The sequence below is a fragment of the Astatotilapia calliptera genome, chromosome 7 (genome assembly GCF_900246225.1).
Source record: "Astatotilapia calliptera chromosome 7, fAstCal1.2, whole genome shotgun sequence".
Taxonomy (NCBI): Eukaryota; Metazoa; Chordata; class Actinopteri; order Cichliformes; family Cichlidae; genus Astatotilapia; species Astatotilapia calliptera.
In genome coordinates this window covers 41,705,215-41,731,346 of record NC_039308.1, presented here as the reverse complement: position 1 = coordinate 41,731,346, position 26,132 = coordinate 41,705,215, and the positions used below count along the sequence as shown (strand labels likewise).

Here is a 26,132-nt window from a genome sequence, read left to right as displayed (position 1 = left end):
CTATTGTCCTTGTGGGTCTTTCCATTAACCACCAGGACTGGACAAAGGTCTCTGGTAAGTGCAGGGGAGGTGGTGTATGCATAATGACTAAGAAGTGGTGGTGTGTGGATGTACAAACAGTTTTATCAGGGTGCTCTCCTAATCTTGAACACCTCATGATCAGATGCAGACCATTTTATCTGCCTAGAGAGTTTAAAACTGTGTTCTGTTCCACTGTTTATATTCCCCTCCATGGCAAAGCCATGAAGGCACTGAATGAGCTGTATGATGTTTTCGACTGGCAGGAAGCACGACGCCCACTTACAGAACAGAGATGAGAGACTTGACATCACAGTGTCTGGATGTCAGAAAGACCAAAGAGCTCCCTGTGGACTACAGGAGACTGCAGGGCATACTCCCATTTACATGGAGGGGACAGAGGTGGAGAGAGTCAGATACTTCAGGTTGCTGGTTATTAACATAAGTGAGGATCTGAGCTGCCGACATCACAAATGTGATCACAAAAGCAACGAGACAGCGGTTCTTCCTTCTGTGGCAGCTAAGGAGGTTGGCATGGACCGCAGAATACTCGCCAACTTCTGTCGATGCACCATCAAGAGTATTCCTTCTGACTACATCATGACCTGGTAGGAAGTTGTAATGCTCTGGACCACAAAGCTCTATGGAGGGTGGTCAAATCAGCACAACGAATCACCAGGTCTGAACTGCCAGCCATCCAGACCTTTACAAACAGCGCTGTAGGAGGAAGGCCCAGAGGACCCTGTCTGATCCCAGCCACCCCAGCCATACACTCTTCAGGGACAGTTTCTACCCACAAACCATCAACCAACTGAGCTGCTGAAATATTGAGGAGGATATATTTCCTTTATTTATATAGTTTATCTTATTTTTATTTAGTGTTACTTATGTGCAGTTTTACTCTTCTCTGTACAATATTGAGGGGCCTAAGAATTTCATTGCTGGTATTGTTACCTGTATATGGGAGGGATAGCACTATGTTAGAGGAGAGCAGAGTTAATTCCAAGCTTCCAGAGATCCATGAATGTTGTAGATATGAGGATTGTGTACTTGTGAGTTGAGGAGGGAAAATTTCAGGAGGAGGCAGCTAGGCAAGCTTTGTGGGTGTTTGGGTCAGAAAAACCAACCACTTCTGTTACTGAGTCCAGAGAGCAAAGGACTCCAGGAGGGCAGGCAGGTAGGTGATAGGTGAGTATCCGAGTCCAGATACAGGCCATATATGGCCTGTATCTGGACTCGGGTGACTTTGCAGATGAGTAGTGCATTATTATAGTGCATTGAAATGCACTATAATAATGCACTACTCATCTTTTTGTGTATAAAATGTGTTATATGATAGGTGGGAATGTAAAAAATTGTTCTATTTTGAACAGCTTCATCTGACTAATATTATACAAAAACTTCCACTAAGAGCAGAATTTTATCAACACCTTTGACCAAAGTGTGACCAAAAGGTTCACAAAGACACGACGTATTTCAGGACAGCTGGATGACACTACAGGAGGCTGTACAGACCTTGGTATTTAATAAAGTGACGATGGCAGCCACAGTTTGACAATGAATACTTTGTCACTTCACTAATTGAGCCTTAATTCACCCAAAATGACGACATAATTAACTGTACAACAATGTCATTCACCCAGGATCTCTCCTCTTCACCCATTCCCTCTGTGGTCTTGTTAAGAGCCACGACTGAGCGACAGACAGGAAATCAGATCATAAAGGTGTCATCATGTCACCTCATCACTTCTGTTCCCATTTCAATTAACAGATCACTTCTGGTCTGTATTTTCAGGACAGATTTCCCAGCATGTGGTCCTGCGCTGCTCTTTGCTGGATGATTGCTCAGACATTTGGCAATGGAATTCAACACTTTATATTGGTTGTTGCGATACTTTAAAGTAAAATATCTTATCTATTTGCACCACAGTTTGAAACAATCACTAACACTTGTTTCACTTCCATGATATTTTCAGAGTTCAACTATTCAACAACTTTCTCTATTTACATAGCAACCATATTGTCCTTATTTTGCCCCTAATCATGTTCTGCAATAATTACTGTTGTTCTCTGGATAAAGGGAATTAGCTGTTGTTCACACTTGTTTTCCCAAGAAAATTCTCCAAATGCTCCAAGTTAATCAGAATTTGGTTGGTATCCTCATCCTATGGTAGCTGGGATGGTTTCCAGATTATCTATCTACTTCACAATATAATATAATAAAAAAAGTCTTTCTATACACATCAGTGTCAAATCATACACTATGGTATTAGTTTTTTTACCTGAGCCTTTTCCCTTTTGTTGACATATCTGTAGACAAAGACGTGTTTGACACTCTCACACTGCCTACAGGATTGTGTTGTACAGGGGACTGACAAATTAAAGAAATAACTAAAACGTTTTTCATCTTGTAAGTTTCAGATGTCATTGAGTAAGGGGCTTTGGCACACGATGTAGGACCCATTATTCTAAGTTTATTCATTTCAAGTTGTGCTAAATCAGGAGCGAGCGTAAATTTGTTTGTTTATTTTATCTTGTGCTTTTTGTTTTTAAAATGTTCTTCGTCGTTATTGTTCTATTAATGTAAAAATAAAATAAAATGTAAATTTTATTTCCTGATAAAGTTCGTTAACCAAATACGTTGCTACGGAGAAGGATTAGAGCCACTGGGTGGGCACGTCTTTTTTTCATCTGGAAATGAAAAAAAGACGTGCCCACTTTTTTCCCCAGTGGCCCCAATCCTCTTCCGTATGTTTATTACATCTTGTACAAAAGTAGTTTTATTTTAATGGGTGCCACTAGCACTGTTGTGCACTAGTCTGAGTACAAAACGGTACTCGAAGTGTTCTGTATTTAATTTTCCTAGCGGAACTCAAGCAGGCGGACCATAAATACACGGGCTGTTTTTAAGGGGACTCATAACAGCGTAGAACGCTATGTTGTCTCGTGTGTTAGAGGTATGTTCAGTCCTTTAAATGTAGGTCTCTGGGAAATATAGAAAATGTGAAACCATAAGCGCCTTCGTCGACCACATTTCGTCTGTTAAACTTATCTAAGCGTTACTTTGTCGTGAAGCTCGCGTCTTTCTTGACCCCGGCACACCTCTGAGCCCGCAGGTTCACACTGAATAACTGCCTATCATGTGTGTACCACACTGTGTTTGTGCAAGTTAACCGAGATTACCCACTGTAATTACTAATAATTTCAAACGAAGAGCTCTCGTTTTGTTGCAGTTCGTCCTGCGGCAGTGTGGAATAACTGTAACCCGTTCAAAGGTTGCGGTTTGATTTGACATTTTTAAGTGAGCACATTTTACTGAACTGACTGCTAAAGGTCCTAAAAACAGTTCACATATTTGCAAAAGACTCTCCTTATGATGGTGAATGCAATTGTCTGATGTCAGCATCGCACTTACGCAAGAATGAACCAAACAATAGAGAAGGATCTGTATGCTGTCCTGGGAGCAAACCCCTCAGACTCGGTTCAGCAGCTCAGACACAGGTACCAGCAGCTGGCCTTACAGGTAAATCCATTCTCTATTTGTTCCATCTGTCTATAGACCCATACTACCTATATGCATGCAAAAGCGGTCTACCCTCATGTATTTCCATTTTGTTGTCCACATTGTGTGCCTTTTCCCTCATTTCAGTCCCTGGAGCTGACCAGATTTTTTTTTTTTTTTTTTGGCTTAGGCAACTTACCTGTGTATTTTTTAAGCATAAAAAGGCTCTTAACTAAGTGATGAACCAGTGTTATGTCTATACATAAACAATTTGGGAACAAATCCACTTTAGATGTTATCTTTACACACTTTGTTACTAGCAGCCAGTTCCTTTTGTTTGAAAACAGAAAGGTCGTCCTGTTTTGAGCCACCACCTCATACCATTTGGAAAGCATCTGATCATTGCATTGTCATCATGATAAGATTGTATTAAATGTGGCGTTTGTATTCATTCTCACCACTGCATTTACACCTGATAAGTAATGCAGTGGAAGCATATGCAGTTTTTTTCTAATGACATATCTTAAGAGGAGGTGGATAAGGGATCAGCCCCAGCACATGTGGAACTCCATGACTGTCATTTGTGCATGGAAGGGTTTTGTTTGCATGAAGAGAAGCTAGCAATAAAATGCTGTCATCAGTTTTGTTAAATGGCGCACAGATATTTAGCTGGAGGATAGCTATTAGCGACAAGTGTGTAAAGCTATTAGAAAATTGTTGGCCAAGACTTTTAAGCCAACTGACCCACATTTGACTGCCTTAGGTGCCAAAAGGTGCCCAGATGAGACTGTGCTGTCTAACTAATTTCTGTGTATTTCTCTGTTACATACATTCTAATGGATGTATCTAGTATCAATAATAAGCTGTAGCTCGGGTGGTAGAGCAGACATCGACCTATCACAAGGTAGTTTGATTCGCAGCCCCTCCAGTTTGCATATCATCTTTCAACTTGCAGGAGAGATAACCCAATGCATCCATGAGAGTGTGACTGTGTGTGAATGTTAGACAAGACACTTGGGCAGGAATAAAAGTGCTTTTAGTGCTCATAGTAGAAAAGCACTGTGTAAGTGCCAATCCCTTTGTTTTTTTGGACAGCTGTCTGGGTCTTCTGAGCCCTCCAAATGTCAAATATTTGCAATAAGTTCATACATAGAAGATGAGGTGTCTGAATATACGTTTGTTTGTGTGTGCACAAATCTGCAGTACCACCCAGACCGTCTTGGAGGGGATTGTTCTTCCGAAGCAGAGTCTGGTGTGAAGAAGTTTCTAGAAGTTGACGCTGCATGGAGGGTCCTTAGTGACCAAACCACTAGGACACAATATGACTTGCAAAGAAGAGGTGGGACTTTAAATTGTGCTTCATTTACTTTATTTACTGATAAGGTTCGTGATGGTTTTCTTTGACGGGAAAAAATGTTTTGTATTACTTATGTTGATGTAGTTTTATTTTTCACTGACCAAGACTGGCACAAAAACGTGAAAATGCATATCTTCTCTTTACATCTCGTGTTGTTGTTTGATGGGAAAACACAGTTTTCCTATGTTTTTTTTGCTTTGTTTTGTTTTTTTTAAAGAAATGTAAAACTTTAATCTTGAAAATTCAGACTTTTTTCCCTGGTTTTCGCCCCAACTTTCCGAACTCAATCATCTTTTTTAAAATTTGAACCTGAATGTTCAGCATGAATGCAGTATATCAGCGAAATGCTACAGCTCACCAGACATTATTAATAACCTGGGTTTATTTACCAGCAGCAGAGTACAGTGAATGCACAGTCCACCAAAATTTGCTCTAACCTCAGTCCTGGAGCAGAAAAGGAATCTCTTTCAGCAGGCTGGATATATTTGACAAATATTATGGATGGAATAAAGTACCAGTACTTCAAAATATACAATATTTATACACAAGTACCAAATATGAATACTGTCATTTAAATATGCTGGCTCTGAAAGTAATGATGTATGAAGTAGGGCTGCCACGATTAGTCGACTAGTCACGATTACGTCGACTATCAAAATTATCGACACGTCGTTTGAAGCTTTGTAAGATCCCAAAAGATGCAGGAATAAGTAGTAGGATTTCCGAGTGTAATAACGGACTGAAACAGAAGATGGCAGCACTGCATGTACAAGGATGCCAGCTGCCGTTAAACTACGAAGAAGAAGAAGCTGTGTCCGGTATCGTAGCTGTGTCCAAATTCAGGGGCCGCATCGTCCTGTGGCCGCATTTGTAGGCCGATTACGTTACAGCGACACCATGAAGACTGTCCAAATTCAAAGACTCCGACAAATGCGCCCTTCATTTCCCCAGATTTGAAGGATGGGTCGGGTGCATACTTCATGGCCCAACCTATCCCAGAATTCATAGCGCGGCCCAGCTCAGTTTCCTTTTTTTAATTTTTTTTATTTATTTTGCGCCTGTCCCGTTTGGCTCTTTTGCCATCAGAATTGTTGTCTAAAGGCAAAGAAAGATGCCCAACGGATTTACTTTACCAAATTGACCATCCCAGCCTTGCCGTAATGGTCCATTTGATTCACCTTTTATTGTTCATTTTATTTTCACTTACTGAATACGGGACAGACTTGACTGGGGGAAAGAAGGGGAGAAAGAAAGAGGGAAAGAGAAACAGCTGAGAAGAGGGACGGGGGAGAAGGGCAAAAAACAAAAACCAACAGAATGGGCAGAAAAAAAAATGCATATATCGATCACCTGGATCACCTGCTGAGAAAGAAAAAAGAAAACAAGCAGAAGAGAACAAGAGTAATAGAATAAACAACATCACAATGATATATGGGAATATGACAGTAAATACTAAATATTAAACATTATTGTGCAGCACATAAGATCAACAGAACACAGTGTGCTTTGAGGTAGGAGCCAAAAAGGGTGTAGTTTGTGGGTGTGTACACCTGTGAGCATGGACGCGCTTGTTTTTTTTTGTTTTTTTTTTAAAAGGTTCCTTCATGTAATGATCTGCTAGAGGGTGTGGGGGGGCCACAGCCCCGTCCTCCAGGGCATGAAGCAGGTATGGAGGAGATCAAAACTCCAGACATCCAGAGGCCCCCAGAACACAAGAGACCAAGGAAGACCAACAGAGGGGCAGCCGCGCCACTGTCCCAGAAAGAGCTGAGGAGAGTCCCAGATGAGGGCTCACTCAGCAGCCGCGGAGCAGAAGCCAGGGGGAGTTGCAGTGACGCGCCCGTGAGCTCCGCCGGCAGCCAGCCGTGTCTGAGTGACCGAGCCCCAGGCCGAGAGGCCGGGGGCACCCCACCTCCGAAGTGGCCCGAGCCTCCTCTGCACCCTGGTGACATACCCCTACTCCAAGGTCCTGCATGTGTGGGTGGTTGTGGTGGAGCGGGAAGAGGGAGGCAGCTGGAGATGGGGAGGGAAGGAAGGGAGGGGCAAGTGACCAGCTCAGTTTCCAACAATGGCAGCAGCTAGCTAGTTTTAATGTTACTCTTATTATTCTTTCTGGGTCACAAAATAAACGTTTAACATATTTTCAGGCAAGAATTTATCTGTGTAAACTTCAAATATCTGCTCAGTTTATCAAGACACCAAATATTTTCAAAAGTGCGCCGACGTTTTCTGAGACGTCTGTTACCCACCAGCTCGATAGCTAGCCGGGGGCAAGGCTCACTAGAGCCGTGAGAACACCGGACTCCCGGCAAATCGTTTTCAAACCCACCGCCGTCTTTCGCTACTTAGGTTAATAAACATGATATATAAGTCACTTAGAGAACTTAAAATGTTATTGTTTGGCTTTTTTCAGTATTTTATTTGTTCCTGAGTAAATCGGTTTGGCTGAGATCAAAGTTATAGTTTTTACACAGCTGAATAAACGTCAAGCAGACAGCTGATTATCATAAGTGTGAGATGCTCGAGAATATACTCCGGTGTCCTGTTATATTTTAGATAGCAAGGAGCAGACGGCTGAGTTTATTAAACTCCACCGAAACAATCTGCAGATTTCATTAAAATTTAATAAACTGTCATCTTGTCTTTATTTTTAGTTAGCACATACCTTAAACATACCAGCTGTAAGCTAATGATAGTTATATAAGAGCAGATGCTGCTGGTGCAATAAGCTGTACGTTTTACGTCCAATGGATGCATGATCTGATTAGTCGACTAATCGCAAAAATAATCGGTGACTAGTCGACTATCAAAATAATCGTTTGTGGCAGCCCTAGTTATGAAGTGTCCAGTGACATTGGGATTTATGGGTTGGCTGTAGCTCAGGACGTAGAACAGGTCATCTCCTAATCAGTAGGTTGGTGCTTCTGTGTGTGGCTACTCCAGCCTACAATCCAAATATCCCTGGGAATTAGACAAGTTGCTCTCTGATGCATCCATCAGACTGTTAATGTGTATGTTAGACAGAAAGCACATCATACAAGTGGTAAACTGAATGGGTTTATGACACAAGGACCCAATGCACATAACGTTATGGGATGCCTGAATGTTTATGTATAATAGTTTTTGTCCTTTTGACAAGTTCAATTCAGTTTTATTTATATTGTGCCAAATCACAACAACAGTCACCTCAAGGCACTTTGTATTGTAGGGGGAAAGACTCTACAATAATACAGAAAGTCAGAGAAAACCCCAACAATCATATGAGCAAGCGCTTTGGAGGCAGTGGGAAGGAAAAACTCCCTTTTAACAGGAAGAAACCTCCAGCAGAACCAGGCTCAGGGAGGGGCGGCCATCTAACACGACCAATTTGGGGTGAGAGAAGGACGACGGGATAAAGACGCTGTGGATGAAGCTCCGGGCAGCTTTTCACCTGCCACACACAAGCTCACACCACACAGCTCCATCAAGTTCTCCACCTCTGCTTTGGGCCCCGGAAGCTACTCAAATAGGGAACCCATGATTAGACGTAATTTTCACTTAAGTGATTTTATTTTAAAATAAGTCGTATCAGTCTGGCTATAGCCTAGCCAAGGTGTTAACTTACTCACGTGGTGAGTATGGATTCACTGCCATCTGCAGTCACTGTGTGGCAAAGGTTTGTTAAAAATAAAATATCCATAGATGGTTTCAAAACTGTAAGAAATAAGATATTTGTTTACCTCTGGTGTGTTTTATGCGTATGTTCCTGAAAGCACTCGTCTCTCCTTCATTCTTTATCCTATTTTAAATTCGGACTAGTATAGCAGCAATTATTCTTCACACAGTATTACGCTAATTAAAAGCTAATCAAAGTTTAGCACTAATTATGCATGGTTCAGAGTCATTATCACTGTCAAACTGCATAACTTGATAATGACTGTTTTCTCAGTGAATTGTAAAAACAAAGAAAAAGTAAGTGTGAACATCTATCTTTTCACCCGTCTGTCCATCCTTCCATTATCAGTATGTCACTCAGTTCATTTATCCACCCTACAGTCATTTGCACTATTGTAGTGTTTACTATCGTCTATCCCAATGCACTTGACTTGTAAAAACCCGATATAAGATGTTATCTGAATGAATACAACTTTTCTGGGGGTTAAGTAGGAAAAAAGACTGTAAAGTTCAGAATGATTTACATTTTTAGTACATTTTGATTTACATTTTGAGAGCAGACTCTGACACAATAACTTTAACAGCAAATGTTAAATAATATTGCTTGTTTTTTCTATAACTGCAGCTACTAATAATGATGCATTGTCACTTCTGCAGCATGGACACTGAAACAGGATTGGCCAATAGATTCTACAGTCTATGTGGATGACATGACCTGGGATGATGGTAATGACACATTATGTACACTAAACATTCCCCCGGAAACCATATTTAGAGTGGCAGGTGCAAGTAAAGCTCTTTGAGTGCTCATGTAGCGTAGAAATGCTCTATACAAAAATCTGTCCATCTAAAGTAAATTGTGTGTTTACCTTTATGAACCACCATAGTGCAAAAATACTATCTTATGCCTGTGAAACTGTGTCATCTTTGGCCTTTTTTAACTAGATTCTACTAAAGAAACTGGAAAGAAAATAATGTTTTGTTTTCTTTTTTTACAAGCTGCTGGTAACAAAGTGCCTAAAGCTGCAATTTAAAATTAAGTTTTTGCTAAATTGTTTGTTGTCTGTATCGACACAAGGCGTTCTCATCACTTGAGTTGGGTGGGTTTTTTTTTTTTGACTTATTCATAGATTAGTGGTAAATGACAACTGTTACACCCCACTTAAAAACAAAGTATTATCTGGGGTGGGGGTAATTATTAACTGCCACATAGTTGATGTCAGTAAAACACTGTTTATTTCACAATTAACCAAACGAACCAATTAGGCCCAAAATAAAACACAGGGAAGCTCTGTGTCAGGTAGGGGTGCAACGATACACAAAATTCACAGTTTGGTTTGGTTCAATACTTTGGTGTCACGGTTTGATATTTTTTCGATACAAAAAAATGTTCATGCCTTTTTAATTTGTCATTTATTAAAATTATAAATATATATTTTAACTCAAAAGTACAGTTTTTAAATGTAATGTTGCTGAAAAAACAAAGTAATAAAAAAAATCTGATCGAGAAATCACTCATCTTTGGAAAAGAGAGAAATGTCTCTTTCCAAAATAAAAGCTATACTATCCGCTTCTTCTGGGCTATATTCTCAGCAGCATATTAAACATATCAGGTCCCCATAAGGAGAATCATGTGCTAACGGCTGTCTAAATGACTCGGATAAAGTTTGTAGCATGCATGCTTGTTGTTTTTGTCTTTGCACTAGGATGATGTCGCAGTAAATGTGCAGTCATATTCGTTGTGTTCCCACTAGTGCTGTCAGCGTTAATCTTGTTCAAATGACGTTAACGCCATAACGTGGTAAATCTCCGTTAACAAGTTACCGCGGATCGCCCCGTGCGTGGGGCTGGACGGTGTCAACACGTTAACGAGCTAACTGCGCTAACGCACTAGTTCCCACCAATGTAATTGAGCATTGCGTGGCACATCCGACATACTTTTTTACTTTAGTCCATGACGCGCTTACCTTCAGGGTCATACGTCACATGAAGACCAAAATAGTTCCAAACGCCAGATCTGAATGAGGGTGGGGGAGGTTCAATTTGCCATGTTGCAATGAGCTTAGCTTCTGTCTTGCTAGCTTGCGCTGCGCTCAGTGGATCTGCACTCGACAGTGCAGCCTAGGCAAAGTAGTCAAATGCAGATCCACTGAGCGCTCAACACAGACAGCATCGTCAGAAGAAAAGTTGATAAAATAAATTAAAAATTTTGTATTGTTCGATACATATGCGTACCGAACCGAAAGCACTGTATCGAACGGTTCAATATCGATACGAGTATTGTTGCACCCCTAGTGTCAGGGTCTCCAAGGCCAAAACGACAAACAGAACAGCCCAGTCTAGCTAAAAAACAAAGTAAGACCACTCTATCTATAAGAAAACAAAATACAATGACTGTGCTCCACGTCTTGCCACAAAACATGAGAAAAATGGTTGAAACAAAATGGCAGAAAACAACTACATGCTTTCACTGTGGTTCACAATTCTCTCTGTAAAGGGACACCTTTACTCACAAATATTAAAAACCAATGTTACACCAAGTTTCATAAATTGACACCGCTACAACCTGCTGCCCAAACCACTGCAGCTCACAGCCCAGAGAAAAGGGAAGGAAAGAAGGCACGGCATTTTGAGATACGGTGGCTGACGAGCTGCAAAACATCTTAGCTGCTGATTATGAGGCAGACCTGGAGCATAGGAGGAGCAAAAGCTCTCTCACATGGGGAGAGCCCCTAGAGGTCAGCGACTGTAACAACAACAAAGTTCCCTGAAAATAATTAGCTACAATAAGTGGACTAAAAATGTCCAAATGAAAACTTTGAATGACCTACAGAAAGGACTCTTACTTAATACCACTTTAAAAAATTACAAGAACTCAGGCTCAGCACTATTTTTGTTTTCTCAATTTTTATTTACCATTTCATGCTCTGTCTGTATATTTTCACGAGTACTGTCCCAGATGTACTTGGTTACAGCTGGTAAATTTCTTCCATCTCTAATTTTGAAAGTGTGTTCTTTCAGATCAGGGTCTATATACACACTCCTGTCGCTGTGGAGGAGTATTCAGTGTCACTGAGGAGGAACTGGAGGAGGAGCCACAGAGGAAACGGCAAGATGAAGGTGAAAAGGAAACTGAGGAAGGACCGCACAAAGGAGCAATTGTCTGCTGTGATACCTGTTCTCTCAGTGTGTATGTGACGTGGTCAACTAATGAAAAAGCTCAAAAATGTCAGTAATATTAATACTTTTTTCTTATAATTTCCAACTCTGACTCTGAGCCTTTCTTATAATCATTAGTATTGACATTTTCCTTTCAAGTGTGCACCAGTCAATTATATGATCAATACTGGCTTAAAGCTGAGACTCTCAGCTCTTAAATGTATTGCATTATCCACAAACCTTTATTTTGGAATCCCCTGTTTTTGGTATCTCAAATGTAATTGGAGAAATCGACACTAAACAATATTATACAATACTACAATATTATAGCAAGGACCACAACAATCCGAGCAGGCAGATCTTGAAGAAAGAACTCCCTTTTAATAGGAAGAGACCTCTGACAAGAGCAGGTTCAGGGTGAGTGATGGAAAGAGACGAGATAATAAAAATCACTGGTTCTTACCTTGTGGAGAAAATATTTTCTCTTAAAGTTTTCTCTTCAGGGTAGACTTTGATAAAACTATGCCTACTCCAACAGCAGGGGTGTCAAACATGCGGCCCGGGATCCAGAATCAACCCAGCAAAGACTTCAATCTGGAGCACTGGATAGCTTTGGAAAATGTGAAAGGGGGCATGGATTTTGAATTTTAACTGTATTTCCATACAGTTGAAAATCTATGGAAAATGTAATTCCATTGTGTTCTTGATAGCCAGCTTTTCCTGGTTATTATGACCTCTCTCACAGCCATTCATGCTACCACAAATTAGTTATGAAACAGATAAACAATTAAAGAAAAAACCCTGGTTTTTGTTTTGTTTGTTTGTTGTGGTGATGTATATATGTATTGCCTTAAACAGTATTTGGATTCCAAAAATGCAAGATGGAAAGATCATCTGAAATATTGTGCAGTATACAGTTGTATTTTACTTACTTGTGCTGTTTCACTGCAACGTTTTCACCCTTCAGCTGTAAAAACCTGATTGTCATCCATCCCTGGTGGCGAGGTGGGCGGTATGGCCAACCAAATTTGTGAATACAGTAACCCGAGAACAAGATTATGTAGGATTTTTTTTAAAAATTGGTACCATTAGGTGCATACTAAAAATCTTGGATGAGTTTGAAACTTGCGAACTCGAACTCAAGGACAGAGGTTTTCTAACGATTGTGTGAATGCTATAACTCAAGAAGGAAATCACCATAGGTCACAGATGTCAAACTCCAGGCCTCGAGGGCCGGTGTTCTGCAGGTTTTAGATGTGATCCGTTTGGCTCCGCCCATTAGAGTGTTATACTTCACTGAATCCCTGCTGCTGTCAACACCCAACCACTGCAATATGCATGTGTCCGTTCTGCTGCCGTTAGTAAACTATTTTTGAATCCTATACAAAATGTATATACATATACTTACTTACACATATCTAATAATTTTGCACTCTCCCTGCATGGCGGTCTTTATCCTTTAAGCGCAGGCCTTCTACCAGAGGCCTCGGAGCTTGACGGTCCTGTGCACTATCTTTGCTGTTCCTAGGATTGTGGTCTTCTGTACAGTGATTTCACATGTTTTTCCTGAGATCTGCTCGAGTCATTCAGCAGCATCTTTTCACAGCCTGTACTGGGATTTTTCCTGGTGTGTCTCTATGGATCTTGTGCTTAAAACGTTTGCCTGTGCTGCCATGATAAGTCCCTCTGTGCTATCTTTCAGTCCAGCTCTGTCCAGCCACTGGTAGGATTTCTTGGTATCCGCCACTTCTATCCGCCAGCGGGGCATGCCATGCATGAGCCTGTTCATCCATGATGGTTCTTTTTCTTGCTTCTCTTCTTTCTGTGATTTCTGCTGCCTGAGCTGTTCACTATCAGTTGTGGCCATTTTCCCGTTTCTTGATGTACTTGGGGATCTTTGTTGTTTCATCCTGGACAGTGGTTCTTACACTCACTACTCCCCTGCCTCCTTCCTTCCTCTTAGCGTACAGTCTCAGGGTGTTGGATTTGGGGTGAAACCCTCCATGCATGGTAAGGTAAGCTTCCTTGTCTAGATGTCAGTGGTTTGTACCTCCTCCGTTGGGCAGTTGATTATCCCAGCAGGGTGTCTGACGACTGGCAGGGCGTAGGTGTTGATTGCCTGGATCTTGTTCTTCCCATTCAGCACTTGCCTCACTCTCTGCAGCTATTTGGTGGTAGCGGCTTTCCTAGCGGCCTCTTCATGGTTCCCATTTGGCTGTGGGATTCCCATGTAGCTGTCAGTTTCTGCAGTATTGCCTTCTGGAGTACAATCCCACAAGTTCTGACTACCTTCCTTCTCTTTGTTGTGATCCAACTACACTTCTTCAGTCCAAATGGCACTCCGATGTCATATATATACGTTTATGATTTAATAAAATAAGTAAATACGTACACACTCAAACAACCTTGAGTATTGTCAAAACACTGATAATATGGTTATAAAAACTATAAAAGAAAACACAGACACATGTGCACACACACACAAGCATGCTGTGACTCAGAAAAAAATTATCCTGTGACTACATAGAGGTCCTAACCCTCCAGTTGAACCCAGTACCCTAAATGACAGAGCTATTCTCCCCTCAGCAGGGCTGCGACAGACACACAAAGGGATAACGACTGGTAATGACTCTCATATCTTTGGTCACTCAGCCTGCAAAGGTCACATCTAACAGGAGATCTGAGTGATGATCATCTTTCATCCATCCGTCCATCTTTGCATTTTTCAAAAATAGGAGTTCAAAATGAGGGGTGAGGGGCAAATAGTTGAGATTTGACAGAAAAGAAGATGAGAAGGAGTGACACATATTGTCTAAATTTTTCACTAATTATTTTCCTCTCTAGCAGTAACAGTCAAGAGTGCAGGGGAGATTATGTGGGTGGGGGAAGTGGTGTGTATATGTCTGTGTGTGTTGAGGGAGTGGGCAGGAGGAGGAGTTGACAGCTGATGTGTAATTGAGGGTTGGTAGAATATTGATGTGACAGACACAGAGACATGCTGAGATGTGCTGGGACACAAAATCCATTTCACCTGCTCACCACCTACAATTAGGCTCCTTTAGATCACTTTCTAACCATTTTCTGGACAAAAACTCATTACACCCCACCCTGTTAGGACCCCCTTTTCTCATCACACTGTAAAATCTTAAAATCCATTTAATTAAACCAAATGTAATTCAACTTATTTATTTTTTCCATACATGTTAAAAAAGATAAGGTTAGAATAAAGTTGGACTGTTTTTGGACTGTAGTTCAGAGTGAAATTATATAGACTAGATTTTGGATCTGTTTCATTATTAATTTTACTCCAATCATGTCAGTAATATTTTACAGAAAACTGACCTTAGATCAGTTTATTGATTGAGTCACAACCGATGCAGGGAAGCTAAAAGCGTCAACATGCCTCACTGAAAGTAAAATCGCTGCTACAGTGATATGAGTCTTCTGGATCATGTAAACTGAAAACACACGCAAGCCAATCAACCTGTCAAGAGAGCATGATGATTTCTAATGAAAGACCTTTTTGATGGAAGGAATGATTCACGAACAATGTGGAGCATAATAAGAATAGAACCAAGCAATAATATGATATTTTAAAAAATGTAATTTCGATTGAGTAACGTCTTTGTAAATAATTTGTCTTAAAATTCATTACAATCTAATTGAAAGGTTAATACATTTAAATATCAGAATGATTTAAATACAAATATTAGCAATGCTGTTCCTTTGAGAATGTGCCAATCTTGAATCCTCCTTTTGTTTATTTATTTATTTTGGGAAAAAATGGCTTAGCGGCACTGTATATGACCCTACTACTACCAAAGAAGACTATGTATACTGTATATATAGAATCCAGTGTATTTAAGTATCTTATTTTTGGAAAGTTGAAGTCATTCACATCCATGAGTTTTGGAACCATGACACGTCCACATTGCACCCATCTTTTGATGGATGTTTTCAGCAGAATAATACATGATGATGCATGATCATTAGTTCACTGTACTGAAGTGGCATCAGTCACCAGATCTGGATCCAGCTTTGGGCTGTGTTCGAACAGAAGATTTACGTCATGGATGTGCAGCCAGTTAGTGATGTTAATATGAACCAAAATCTCCGGGTTAGGAATGTTACCAGGACTTTGTTGAATCTATAGTAGAAAGAATTAAGTCTGAAGAAAAGCAAACGAAGGTCCAAATTGCTGCTTGTGCGACATACCTAATTAATTGGCTGGTATTGTATTTTGCCTACTTTAAAAAAAACAAACAAAAAACAAACAAACAAAGGGAACTTACAACAATATGACTATAACCATTTAGGAAGGGCTTGTGTGACAAAGCAAGTCACACAAGCAATAGCAAAACACAACCGACCCCTCTATGTTTTGGCATTTTTGGACTGGACATAGAGGGAAGGCTGCCTACTGAGAGGTACACAGAATAGAGGGCAGTGTTTCCTGGCTGAAGTTAAGCTGCTTCATTCCTGGTTTAGCGTGAGTAAGCTCTGATGGCTCACAAGGCCCCAAAAGGCCTCAGGCCACCACTCACTTCAGTGTGCGCTTTGCTTAGTCTGCCCTCTCTGCCTGCCCCCTGTGTCTCTACACTCACCCCCCAGAATGCTGCTGTCTTTTTATTATCAGTGAGATCTGTTTATATGTAGAATTTGAGCTCATTAAATGAAAATGTAATTATCAGTTGTACTTTATTAACAGGTTACTTTCTTTTTTTAGATTAATCTCTCAAATTGTATGCTGTTTATGATATAATATAATATAAAACATGTAATATAAAGTTATTAATTTAACAGAAAATAACATTCTAAAAAGCACAGCTAAATGTGGTTGCTTTTTGTTCATTTTTTTCTTAATGCTTTAATGCTTTATGTGTTTTAATTGAATTCTTTCCACAGAAAGTGAATCAGGAAAATGTACAGGGAAAAAAATCAGTCTTATTTGGCTAAAATCTCTGGTACATGATTTTGACTACATAAAATATATTATTTGACTGTTTTGGTTTCTACTTAGTTTTATCACTGATAACATGAAAATAATGGAAAAAAACAACTTTGTATTTCAATAAAAAATGATCCCAGTGTCAAATATTCTGTAATGATTGCAGCTTAAAAGCACATATAGATTTGATAAAAGATATATGATGATATATAAACAAAATCATATTGATTATCTAATTATAAGTTAATGTGCAATCTATACTCTTCCTTCAAGAATACCCCTAATCTCTTCCTATCTACATCATGGTACAACAGTTTGAATCTACCTCTAATGCTCCTGCCCTTAATTCCCTTACAACTGATATCTACACACACACACACGCGCACACACACATTATTTCTACTTTCTTTCTCTCCACCACCTGTTTGGGGCTTTTCTATGTGGGACGCTACGTTCAGATGAACAGAATAAAGTTTTGGGGGTGTTTTCTGTGTGGAGTTTGCGTGTTCTCCCGTGTATAGGTGAGTTCTCTATGGGTACTTCAGCTTCCTCCTACAGTCCAAAGACATGCAGTTAGTGGTGTTAGGTTACGTCTTTGGTACAGGAACGTCGCACGACACCTTCCACAGTCAGATGGTCTGTGGGCCACTCTTGCTCTTGTTGTTGGTCTGTCAGCCGTGGAGGAGAGCGAAGTTCTAACACACAAGCTGAAAAGCATTTAATCATAACTAATGATTAAATGCAGAGTGATGTGTAAACATATGAGTGAAAAAAGATGACTGAAGAAGAAACCCATCAGCCTAGGCTTATTGTAGCATAACTACGGGGATTCAGTAAAAAAGAGGAAAGACCTATTGGATGATGTGAGAGATGCATCTGGGCCTTCAGGTGGTCCATGTGTATGCGTTTGCTGCACTGGTAGTAAAAGCATACGTGGGCAGACAAACACAATTCTAAGAGACTGAGACCTTTATTCGTCAGACTGTGCTGATGAATAAAGGTGGTCATAACAAATAATGACTTTCAAGCATGTTACAATTGTATGAACGCTGTTTTTGCCTTATATGCTATATTTAATTGTATGTTTGCACATCTTTCAATAAATCAGTGGACCCATTTCCTATTTTTGGAATATAAAAATAAAGGAGGGATGGCTCCAGTCTTTCACAGTACTCTACATGAACTGCATTCCCCTGCTAAAACCTGTACAGTGTTAAAAGAAAAGGAAGAAGACAGATAAGTGGAGAGCGGAGAGTCCATCATTACATGCTGAGCAGCTCTGTGGACAGCTGGAAGCCTCGCTTCAGCATAAGCCGAATTCTGTTCTGACATTCAAACAGTATAAAAGCGTTGACAGGAGCAGCTTTTCAAATGTGACCTGATTGCTGAGAGCAAATGTTCTGTTATTAACAGCGCTTCTGCATGTGCTGATAAATGAAGTGAAGCGCAGAGGACAGCAGACCTGTCACTTCTTGTCACTCCTTCTCTTTCTCTACAGGACAAAAAAGGATTTGAACAGAGCAGTCAAAGAAATGTCAGAGAAGAAATGTCTTTAGTTTTCTTCCATAGTGTTCAGTAGTTCAACAGTAATTAATGATAGTGATTTGGAAACAAAACAAATGAGTAAACAGTAAAATATTTCAACATAATTGCACGTTCCATTTTATACTTTACTTTAGCAAACTTATGTTTACAAAGTGTGATTTGGGAATTTGTACATCACACTCCATATTTTCCATTATGTACTTTTATAAATAGTTGTGAATTATTGTGCAGTGACTTTTACAGAAAGGCAAAAACAATGTGGCGACCACCACCACACACACATAACAAAACAGAACAGGACCAGACTAAAACATCAAGCATTGTACTGCCTGTCTTTTAACTGTTACCGAAAAACATTGACCATTTTTCTTTCTGGTATTATTTATTTATTTATTTATTTATTTATTTATGTACAAAAAAACAATTAAAAACTATGAAAACACAGAACTATCAAAATTTAAAATGAATGTCCTCACATGTGAATCTCATTTTTCTGAGAAAAAAAAAACAGGTAAAAAAAAAATCAGGTAATTCTTTGTTTTTACATTCGTCAGGTCCCAATCAGCCCAAATAGCAAAGAGAAATTAAAAACGCATGCCATGAAAGAGGTCGGGTCTTAGAAGGTTAAGATAATCCAGTTCAGCCCAGGCACAACGCATTGCTGAGGCAGGACAGCAATGTGTTGTCGATGTGGAGTTGTCGTAGTGGAAGTACTGACCAGCACTCAGTCCCAGAAACTGGAAAAACGCTTGCTCTGGTGTAAAGCCACAGTACTCAGCCAAAAAAAATTCTTCCTCTGCTGACAGGAGGCCTTCATTTGCAGGCAATACTATGGCGGCAGTGGTAGAGAGAAGCTGGAGAGTGAGTGGCGGGTGGTAGACTGAACCTGCCCACTCTTATGTAAAGGGTTGGGTACAGGAAGAGCAGTCAAAGATGAGACTCAGTGTCTTTGAGCCCCCCTCAAGCTAGGCTCCAAAATAAAGCGACTTGCACTCAAGGGCAAACCTAAACTCCTACCACAACATTTTTTACAGGAAAGAAGGAACTGCCTCTTGCCAATCACTCAAAGCCGAGTCCACTGGGTCCATACTGGTATTAAACTTCTATCACATGTTGCTGTGCGACAGGCAGGTAGTGGACCCAAATGCAGGACTTGTGAGATAGGAAAATGAACTAAAGACGATAGCTTTAATGCTGTAAACTGGGGGGGGGGGAAACAAAGACACAAATAATCCAGGAATATGTCTGGGGAACTAAAAAACACACTAAGCACACAACATGAGGAAAATTGCAACAAGAATAGAAAAGTGGATATTTAAATACACACCAGGTAATTAGGGAGATTAAAACACCAGGGAACACAGCTGAACAAAGTCAGGAAAAACAAGACAGGGGAAGCAAATCCAAACACAAACCACACGAGATGAGGAACTAAAAAAATAAAAAAGGAAGTGAGTAATATAGAGACCCAAACTAAGGCATATGAAGCTGAATTAAATTGGGACCACGGAGATAAGGCACATAGAGGCCAGACAGATACAGGGCCACAGGCAGGGGTCAAAGAAATGAAATGAATGAAAAAACCTAATAATGAACAAAACAAATCATGAATTCAAACCAGAACATGTAAAGTTGCCACAACCTACAGAAAACCAAGCCCGAGCCCAGACTTGAATGGATTGAAAATATCGGTTCCCAATATATTTTTTTTCCATAACTGGGCAAAGTCTAATCGGCCTTCCTGTTTTGGGGTGTGACCAGAGATTTGCAGCTTGTTGTAAACACTCTGTATTTGGATTTGACAAATCTACAGCCTGTCTGTGAGGCCCTACTCTGTACCCTGTGGTGCAGTCAAGCAAGCTTCCACATTATTTTGCATTATGCATATATACTCTGCATTGCAGTAAGATAAAGTAAGATCTTTTTTTAACCGATCTTCAAGTTAATGTGGTTTTAGCATTAACAAACACATCAAATTTTTCACTAACACTAAACAAAACAAATAATGTAATATGCAACAATGTGGAAACTGAAATATTGAAACATGATAAACTTACTAAAACCTGTGTGAAACTAGAATTTATATTTATATAATTACAGCAATGTGCAGCATAAAAGAAAAAAGTTTTAGTTTATATCGATTCAGTTTGATTTTCAAAATAAAAGCCCTTCACAATTGGTTATTTAAATCAAGTGTGATAACCAAAACAAAACCAGTATATACTAACTGTGAGAGAGTATACTTTAGAGCTACAGTGACACTAGCTTGTGGAAATAGGACATTTCCTTTTAAAAGTAGTTTGAAAAAAAGAGTTTTCAGTTTGAATCAGTGAATACTGCAAGAGTAGAATTCAGCTGTCTTGCTTGCCTGTAATAACATGTGATCTCGGTTCCAGATCAAATGTTTCTTAAAAAAAAAAAAAAATTACACATAACATAATGTAATTGCAATGAGGTATTTCTGTAGTCTATTGATACTAGATAGTGGAAAAGGGGTGGGATTAAATAAGCTTATGCTTCTTCCTGCTCCTTTTTGAACATGAACGTTATTTGGAGTTGTGGTTGCTCGTTTTCCTTTTGTTTTGCTTTGTTCATTTGTCTCTTTTAATTCTATTTTGTTGTACTTTTTCAACATGTTCAAAATAAAGATAAAAAAAAAAAGGAAACAGTACAAAAGTGCGCAAAGGTGGTAAATATGTCCTTATTGTGAAAATATATATATTTTTTAAATATTAAATAATTACAATATTTCACATATTGTCTTTGTACTATTACAATCATAGAATTTCAATTATTGCAAATGATTGTACTGTAAATCATTCTGCCTTTGAGAGTTTTTAAACATATTTTAGCTGCATTCAAAGGAAATGAGGAAATGAAAGCAGCAGGTAAAATCTAATTTATTAAATCCCATGGTAACATTTGATTCAAGAGCTGGTCAAGCCTCCATTGACAAGATAATGGTAATGATAATGATGATTGTGTGCGTGTGTGTGCGTGTGTGTTTATGTCTGTGCATATGTGTATGTGTAACTTTGTGACACCAATGAGGGAACTGTTATGACATGCCCGTTGCTATAGAAACCTCTGGGTGGGGCTATCTGTCAAGAATCATGTCTATTCCCTGAGGAGCACACATAAACGGTGTTGTTTTCCTCTGTGTGTGTGTGTGTGTGTGTGTGTGTGTGTGTGTTCGCGTGTGCACACAAGTTTATGTGTTTGAGCACATGCACACATATGTTTGGCTGGCTGAAACACAGCAGAGACTTTCAGGTTCCCTTTGTGTGTCATTTTAGTCCCCAGGGCCTAAAGCAAAACAACTGTAGTCACCAGCTAAACGATGACAAACACTGTTTGGGAGACTGATTGTGTGAGTTCTGTATCTGTATATGTGTAGAGGACAGAAATTGATATTAGCAACTGGAATCTGCAGCCCTAAAGAGACTATTTCTGGAAATTCCAGACTTGAAAGAAGAAAAAAGTATTTAAATGATATGTTTTAAGCTTAAATATAATTAATTAATTAAATGTAATTAAATTATACTTAGTGTGCTTATATTACTACTGCTTTGCATTGCTTGAATAAAATTGTACTCATCGTTCTGTAAGACCAGGAAAATGAGACTCTCGGCTTTTGTTAAAAGCTCAAAAGTTATTCCACAGATTACCATGAAATTTAATACAGATACAGAACCATAAAGATCACGTTTTCATTTACCCTGCAGAATATCACATTTACTGTAAAGTTTCAGTATTGATTCAGTATTCTAATAGACTAATAGACTATCAGTTTTAATGATGTGACCCACTGATTTTTTCTCAGCCTTGCAAGGCTGTCATTCCTTTTTCTTTCTTTCTTTCTTTCTTTCTTTCTTTCTTTCTTTCTTTCTTTCTTTCTTTCTTTCTTTCTTTCTTTCTTTCTTTCTTTCTTTCTTTCTTTCTTTCTTTCTTTCTTTTTTTTTAATTAAATGACTACTAATTTAAAAAGCTCTGAACAGCTGAATTAATGACGGGTGCCTTGCAGGAAATACTATCTCTCTCTCTCTCCCTCTATCATTTTGTTTTATATATATGTGTATATATATATATATATATATATATATATATATATATATATATATATATATATATATATAATAAATTATCCTGATGTCATGTTTTTATCCAGTTGCTTGTATACACCCCCTTAAGGCCCAAAATATGACATTATTCCAATTTGTTAAAAATTGAGAATTTAATAAACCATCTGACAAATTTGTTGAAAAAATACAATTTTTTTTAATTCCATACATTTTTAATTTGCTACATGTGCTACATGTAGCTTTTTTTTCTTTCTTTTTTTTTACAACAACAACAATTGCTTAAAAATGTGTTGTGCAATTTATTTAGAGGGGAAAACAATCACATCGATAACATAGAAGTCTCAAAAACTCACAAAACACTACATGTGTCAGAAGAACACACACACACACACACACACACACACACACACACACAGAGACCTCATTAAATGATAATTCTAGCATCTCTCAATGACAATGTATTCAAATTGTGTAATTTATCAGTGTAAAGCTGAAGCATTGATAATGCTGATTCTGAACTACTTTTGTGTATTTGATTTAATTTAAAACACATTTTGCTCTTGATTATGCTTTGTTTTATATGTGTTCAGCAAAATTTTATTTTATTTTTGTAAATTCTCTGACATTTTTTTCACCTCCTTCTAAAAGACAAACTAATTAATGTTTTATTTTTTCCCCATGCAACCACTTATTTGTGATGTGCAAATACATTTCTGTCGTACCGATTCAGCACCAGTACTTTAGATTTCTGAGTTTTCTGAGTTGCTCAAGGGCAATTTGACATGTAAACTGGAGTGTCTGTGTCAGCTTGCTCGACCTCTTCTTCAACCCACAAAAAAGAAAAACAAAAAAAATGAACGAGAATTATTAGCATCGCCTATAAAAGCAAATGTTTTACAATTTGTTATCTATTATTCATTTATTAAATTGTATAAAACTGTCAGATTTCCAAGGCACTGAGATCTCATTAACTAACAGTCACACATGATTTGAAAGTGGTAGTGGTGCTGTGATCAGTCATTATTGAGACTCTGGATCAGCTGAAGCCCTACCACATCTTTTTGTCTGTCAGCCTTAAGTGACCGGGGTGGGCTAGATGTCTTCATCACCTCTTTGTCTATTGAACTGAGGTCTTCAGTGAAAGCCTCTTACTGGACCTCCCTCCCTTGCTTTAGCCAGTTAGGGTAAGCCCCAGTCATAGCAACATTTGTATTAGACTGCTTTATGCTCTCTAGAGTTGTTTATTGTTTGGCTTCCATACAGCTAGAGAGCAATCAAAGCCTCTTATATTGCCAAAGGAGCCAGTAAGTACTAGTACGTAATGGGTACCTGCCTTCTTTTCACATGACTCTCACACCACTGACGCCTCTTAATCAAGCTCCTGTTCAGCTTCAACTTAACTGAGTAATTGTTTGTTCATTTCTGAAAAACTGGTATCAGTGTCAGTTTATGTGAAGTGTGATTTGTTTGCAAGTCTCTCTTCTTAACCACAAAGCTTGTAAATACAGTCCATCCAGTGATCTATAATAATAACCAACAGTTATTTAAATCCATCAGGCTTCTTGACAGAAACAATAAGACCAAAATCAGTGAAGAGTCATTAAAAGCAGCTGCATAAAGCATGAACGTTTTTGTTTTTTATTTCCAAAGAGTGAGTGACTCTTATTTGAGAAGAGCTTTGAGTTCATTCCATTTGAACTGAAGTTGATTGCATATGTGGGAAAATAAGTAATTACTGGCTTATGGACTGTTTCCAGATTTAACTGAGAGAAGAGCTGCGATGTACTGTGAAATCTGGAACAGCAGAACTTCATAAATGAATACGTCGAGTCCACTGGTTGTGGGTCCCATGATAATAATGGAGAGATGTTTCTCCAGCTTTCACAGTGCAAAAAACCAAACTGATAGTGGAGTTTTGAAAGACTTAGTAAGAGTGAGGTTACAGACTAGTTAACCCAGGCAGGCATGTTGCTGCCTAGATTGTGACAAAGAAAAGAAACTCCAGATTCCTTATTCATCCCATCTAGTGATTTCCAGCACACGTGCTCTTCATCAGACACTGAAACACCAAGCAGTGTCATCAGTGTCACCTGTGAATGATCACACGACCAGTTACATCAAATCAAAAATCAGATCTTATACAGGACAAATGACAGATACGTGAAAAAAAAAACCTGTCAGTGGTGCAAATATTAAAAAGTATACACACAATGCACAATATCAAAAACCTTTGAAATCTCTTACACTGCCATCAGGTAGTTCTGTAATCAAGTGTAAGAAAAACTCTTAAAGTGGTGCCTACATTATTAGATGCAGTAAATACACTATAACCCTCAAGTGAAAAGTCATGAATCCATGGGAAATATACAGAAAAGCTTAAACTTATATTTTATTGAAAGAGCTGCAGAAAAGGACAAATGTTCATATTTTTATTAAGACTTTTTGGGGCCAAAGTGTCCAGAGCAAAAAAAATCCAATGAAGTTCAAAAAAGGAAAAATGGAGTATTGATGTCCCCTCCTCTTTATGGAAGCTTTACATGTTCAACCCCAAATCAACTAAGACAAGGCACATTGTGATTCATTTTCTTAAAATGGTTGGCAACTGGACTTTTCTGATCATGATCTCTAATAGCACACCTATGTTTTCAGGGGCCTATATAACCTATATAACCTTTTTAAAAATCTTTGTTCTAAATCTGCTGTTTCCTCTTTAAAGTCACCATTAGAGCTACATATGCAGTGGATCTGAGACACAGTAAGGCTTTTTTTTAAAGATGTGTAACGAATGCCCATATAGAAATGAACCATGTGAACCATTTCCCATTTTTGCAGCTCTGCACTGGCCTCGTAGGATGAAGAGGATGTGCATGGATTCTTTTGTTTTTCACTGTCTGGACTGTAAAAAACCTCTCTGGCCAATGAGATTACTTAGATCTGGTAAGTGTCAAATTAGACCTTCAAGTCTCCAGAATAGTCTCGTTCAGTGAATATTTCATATTCACAAAACCTTTTTAAAGACAACACCAGTGTGCTTACTTTACTGATGATTAATACACACACTGACCTTGGCCCACTTTTCAGTTCATCCCTGCTGAAAACAACGTCATCCAGACATCCCCCGTGTAACACCAATGTTCATTTTGTTAAGCTTTTACAGGCTGTTTTTCTCTTCCCACACATAGTTCCTACACCTCCAAAATTTCCAAGGATTTGCTGATTTTTGAATTTTTAATCTTTATTGCATATCCTCTTCTCCAGGATAAATCCGCTCCATTTTGTTAATAAAGTCTCCATCACAATAATGAAGCCGTAAGTGTAATTGTAAGTGTGTGTGTGTGTGTGTGTGTGTGTGTGTGTGTGTGTGTGTGTGTGTGTGTGTGTGTGTGTGTGTGTGTGTGTGTGTGTGCGCGCGCGCACGCACTTGCCTTGATAAAATGCAAGTTTATTTTTCTATTCAGGTGAGAAATATATTAACAAAGTTAAAAGTCACTGTTTGCTTATTATTACAAATGCATACATTTATGTGCTTTATTGACACAGTCTGGAGATCTCACTGAGCGAGCTCCTGGTTGTTGGTATGTATGTGCATGCTTTTGGAATTGTTAGTCACCTGTGTCAGCTATTTGGTTTGAACTGGTTTGGTCTGAATGCTATGAGACACAGCAGTCAGTCGTCCACACACAGACCACTACAACTTCCTTTCCATACAACTGTCAAAAATAAATGATCAAGATAATGTGGATTCATTGTCTTGGTTCATTGTCTCTTTTTGAACAGAAACGTGTTCACCACATATAGCAAGATTTTCACTTGAGAATTTACTGTTTTAATCATGAAAACATGAACACTAGCTACACTTTTAAGTTA

The 26,132-nt window shown here is 38.9% G+C and overlaps 1 protein-coding gene across 3 annotated transcripts; it reads left to right on the top strand.

The window, feature by feature from the left end:
* Positions 1-2,751: 2,751 nt before the first annotated feature.
* dnajc24 (DnaJ (Hsp40) homolog, subfamily C, member 24) lies at positions 2,752-12,494 on the top strand. Of its 3 annotated transcripts, XR_003272899.1 has the most exons (6): positions 2,755-3,541; positions 4,724-4,859; positions 9,189-9,257; positions 11,553-11,759; positions 12,021-12,107; positions 12,229-12,287. XR_003272899.1 is itself a non-coding variant. In XM_026174812.1 (5 exons), exons 1-5 carry the CDS (start codon positions 3,440-3,442, stop codon positions 12,339-12,341), a joined length of 627 nt encoding a protein of 208 aa, XP_026030597.1. In that variant the 5' UTR covers positions 2,752-3,439; the 3' UTR covers positions 12,342-12,494. The 3 variants fall into 3 exon arrangements, 2 of the variants coding, with proteins under 2 accessions (XP_026030597.1, XP_026030598.1); XM_026174812.1 differs by lacking the exon at positions 12,021-12,107 and having other exon boundaries at positions 2,752-3,541; positions 12,229-12,494; XM_026174813.1 differs by having other exon boundaries at positions 12,021-12,296.
* The last annotated feature ends 13,638 nt before the right edge of the window (positions 12,495-26,132 follow it).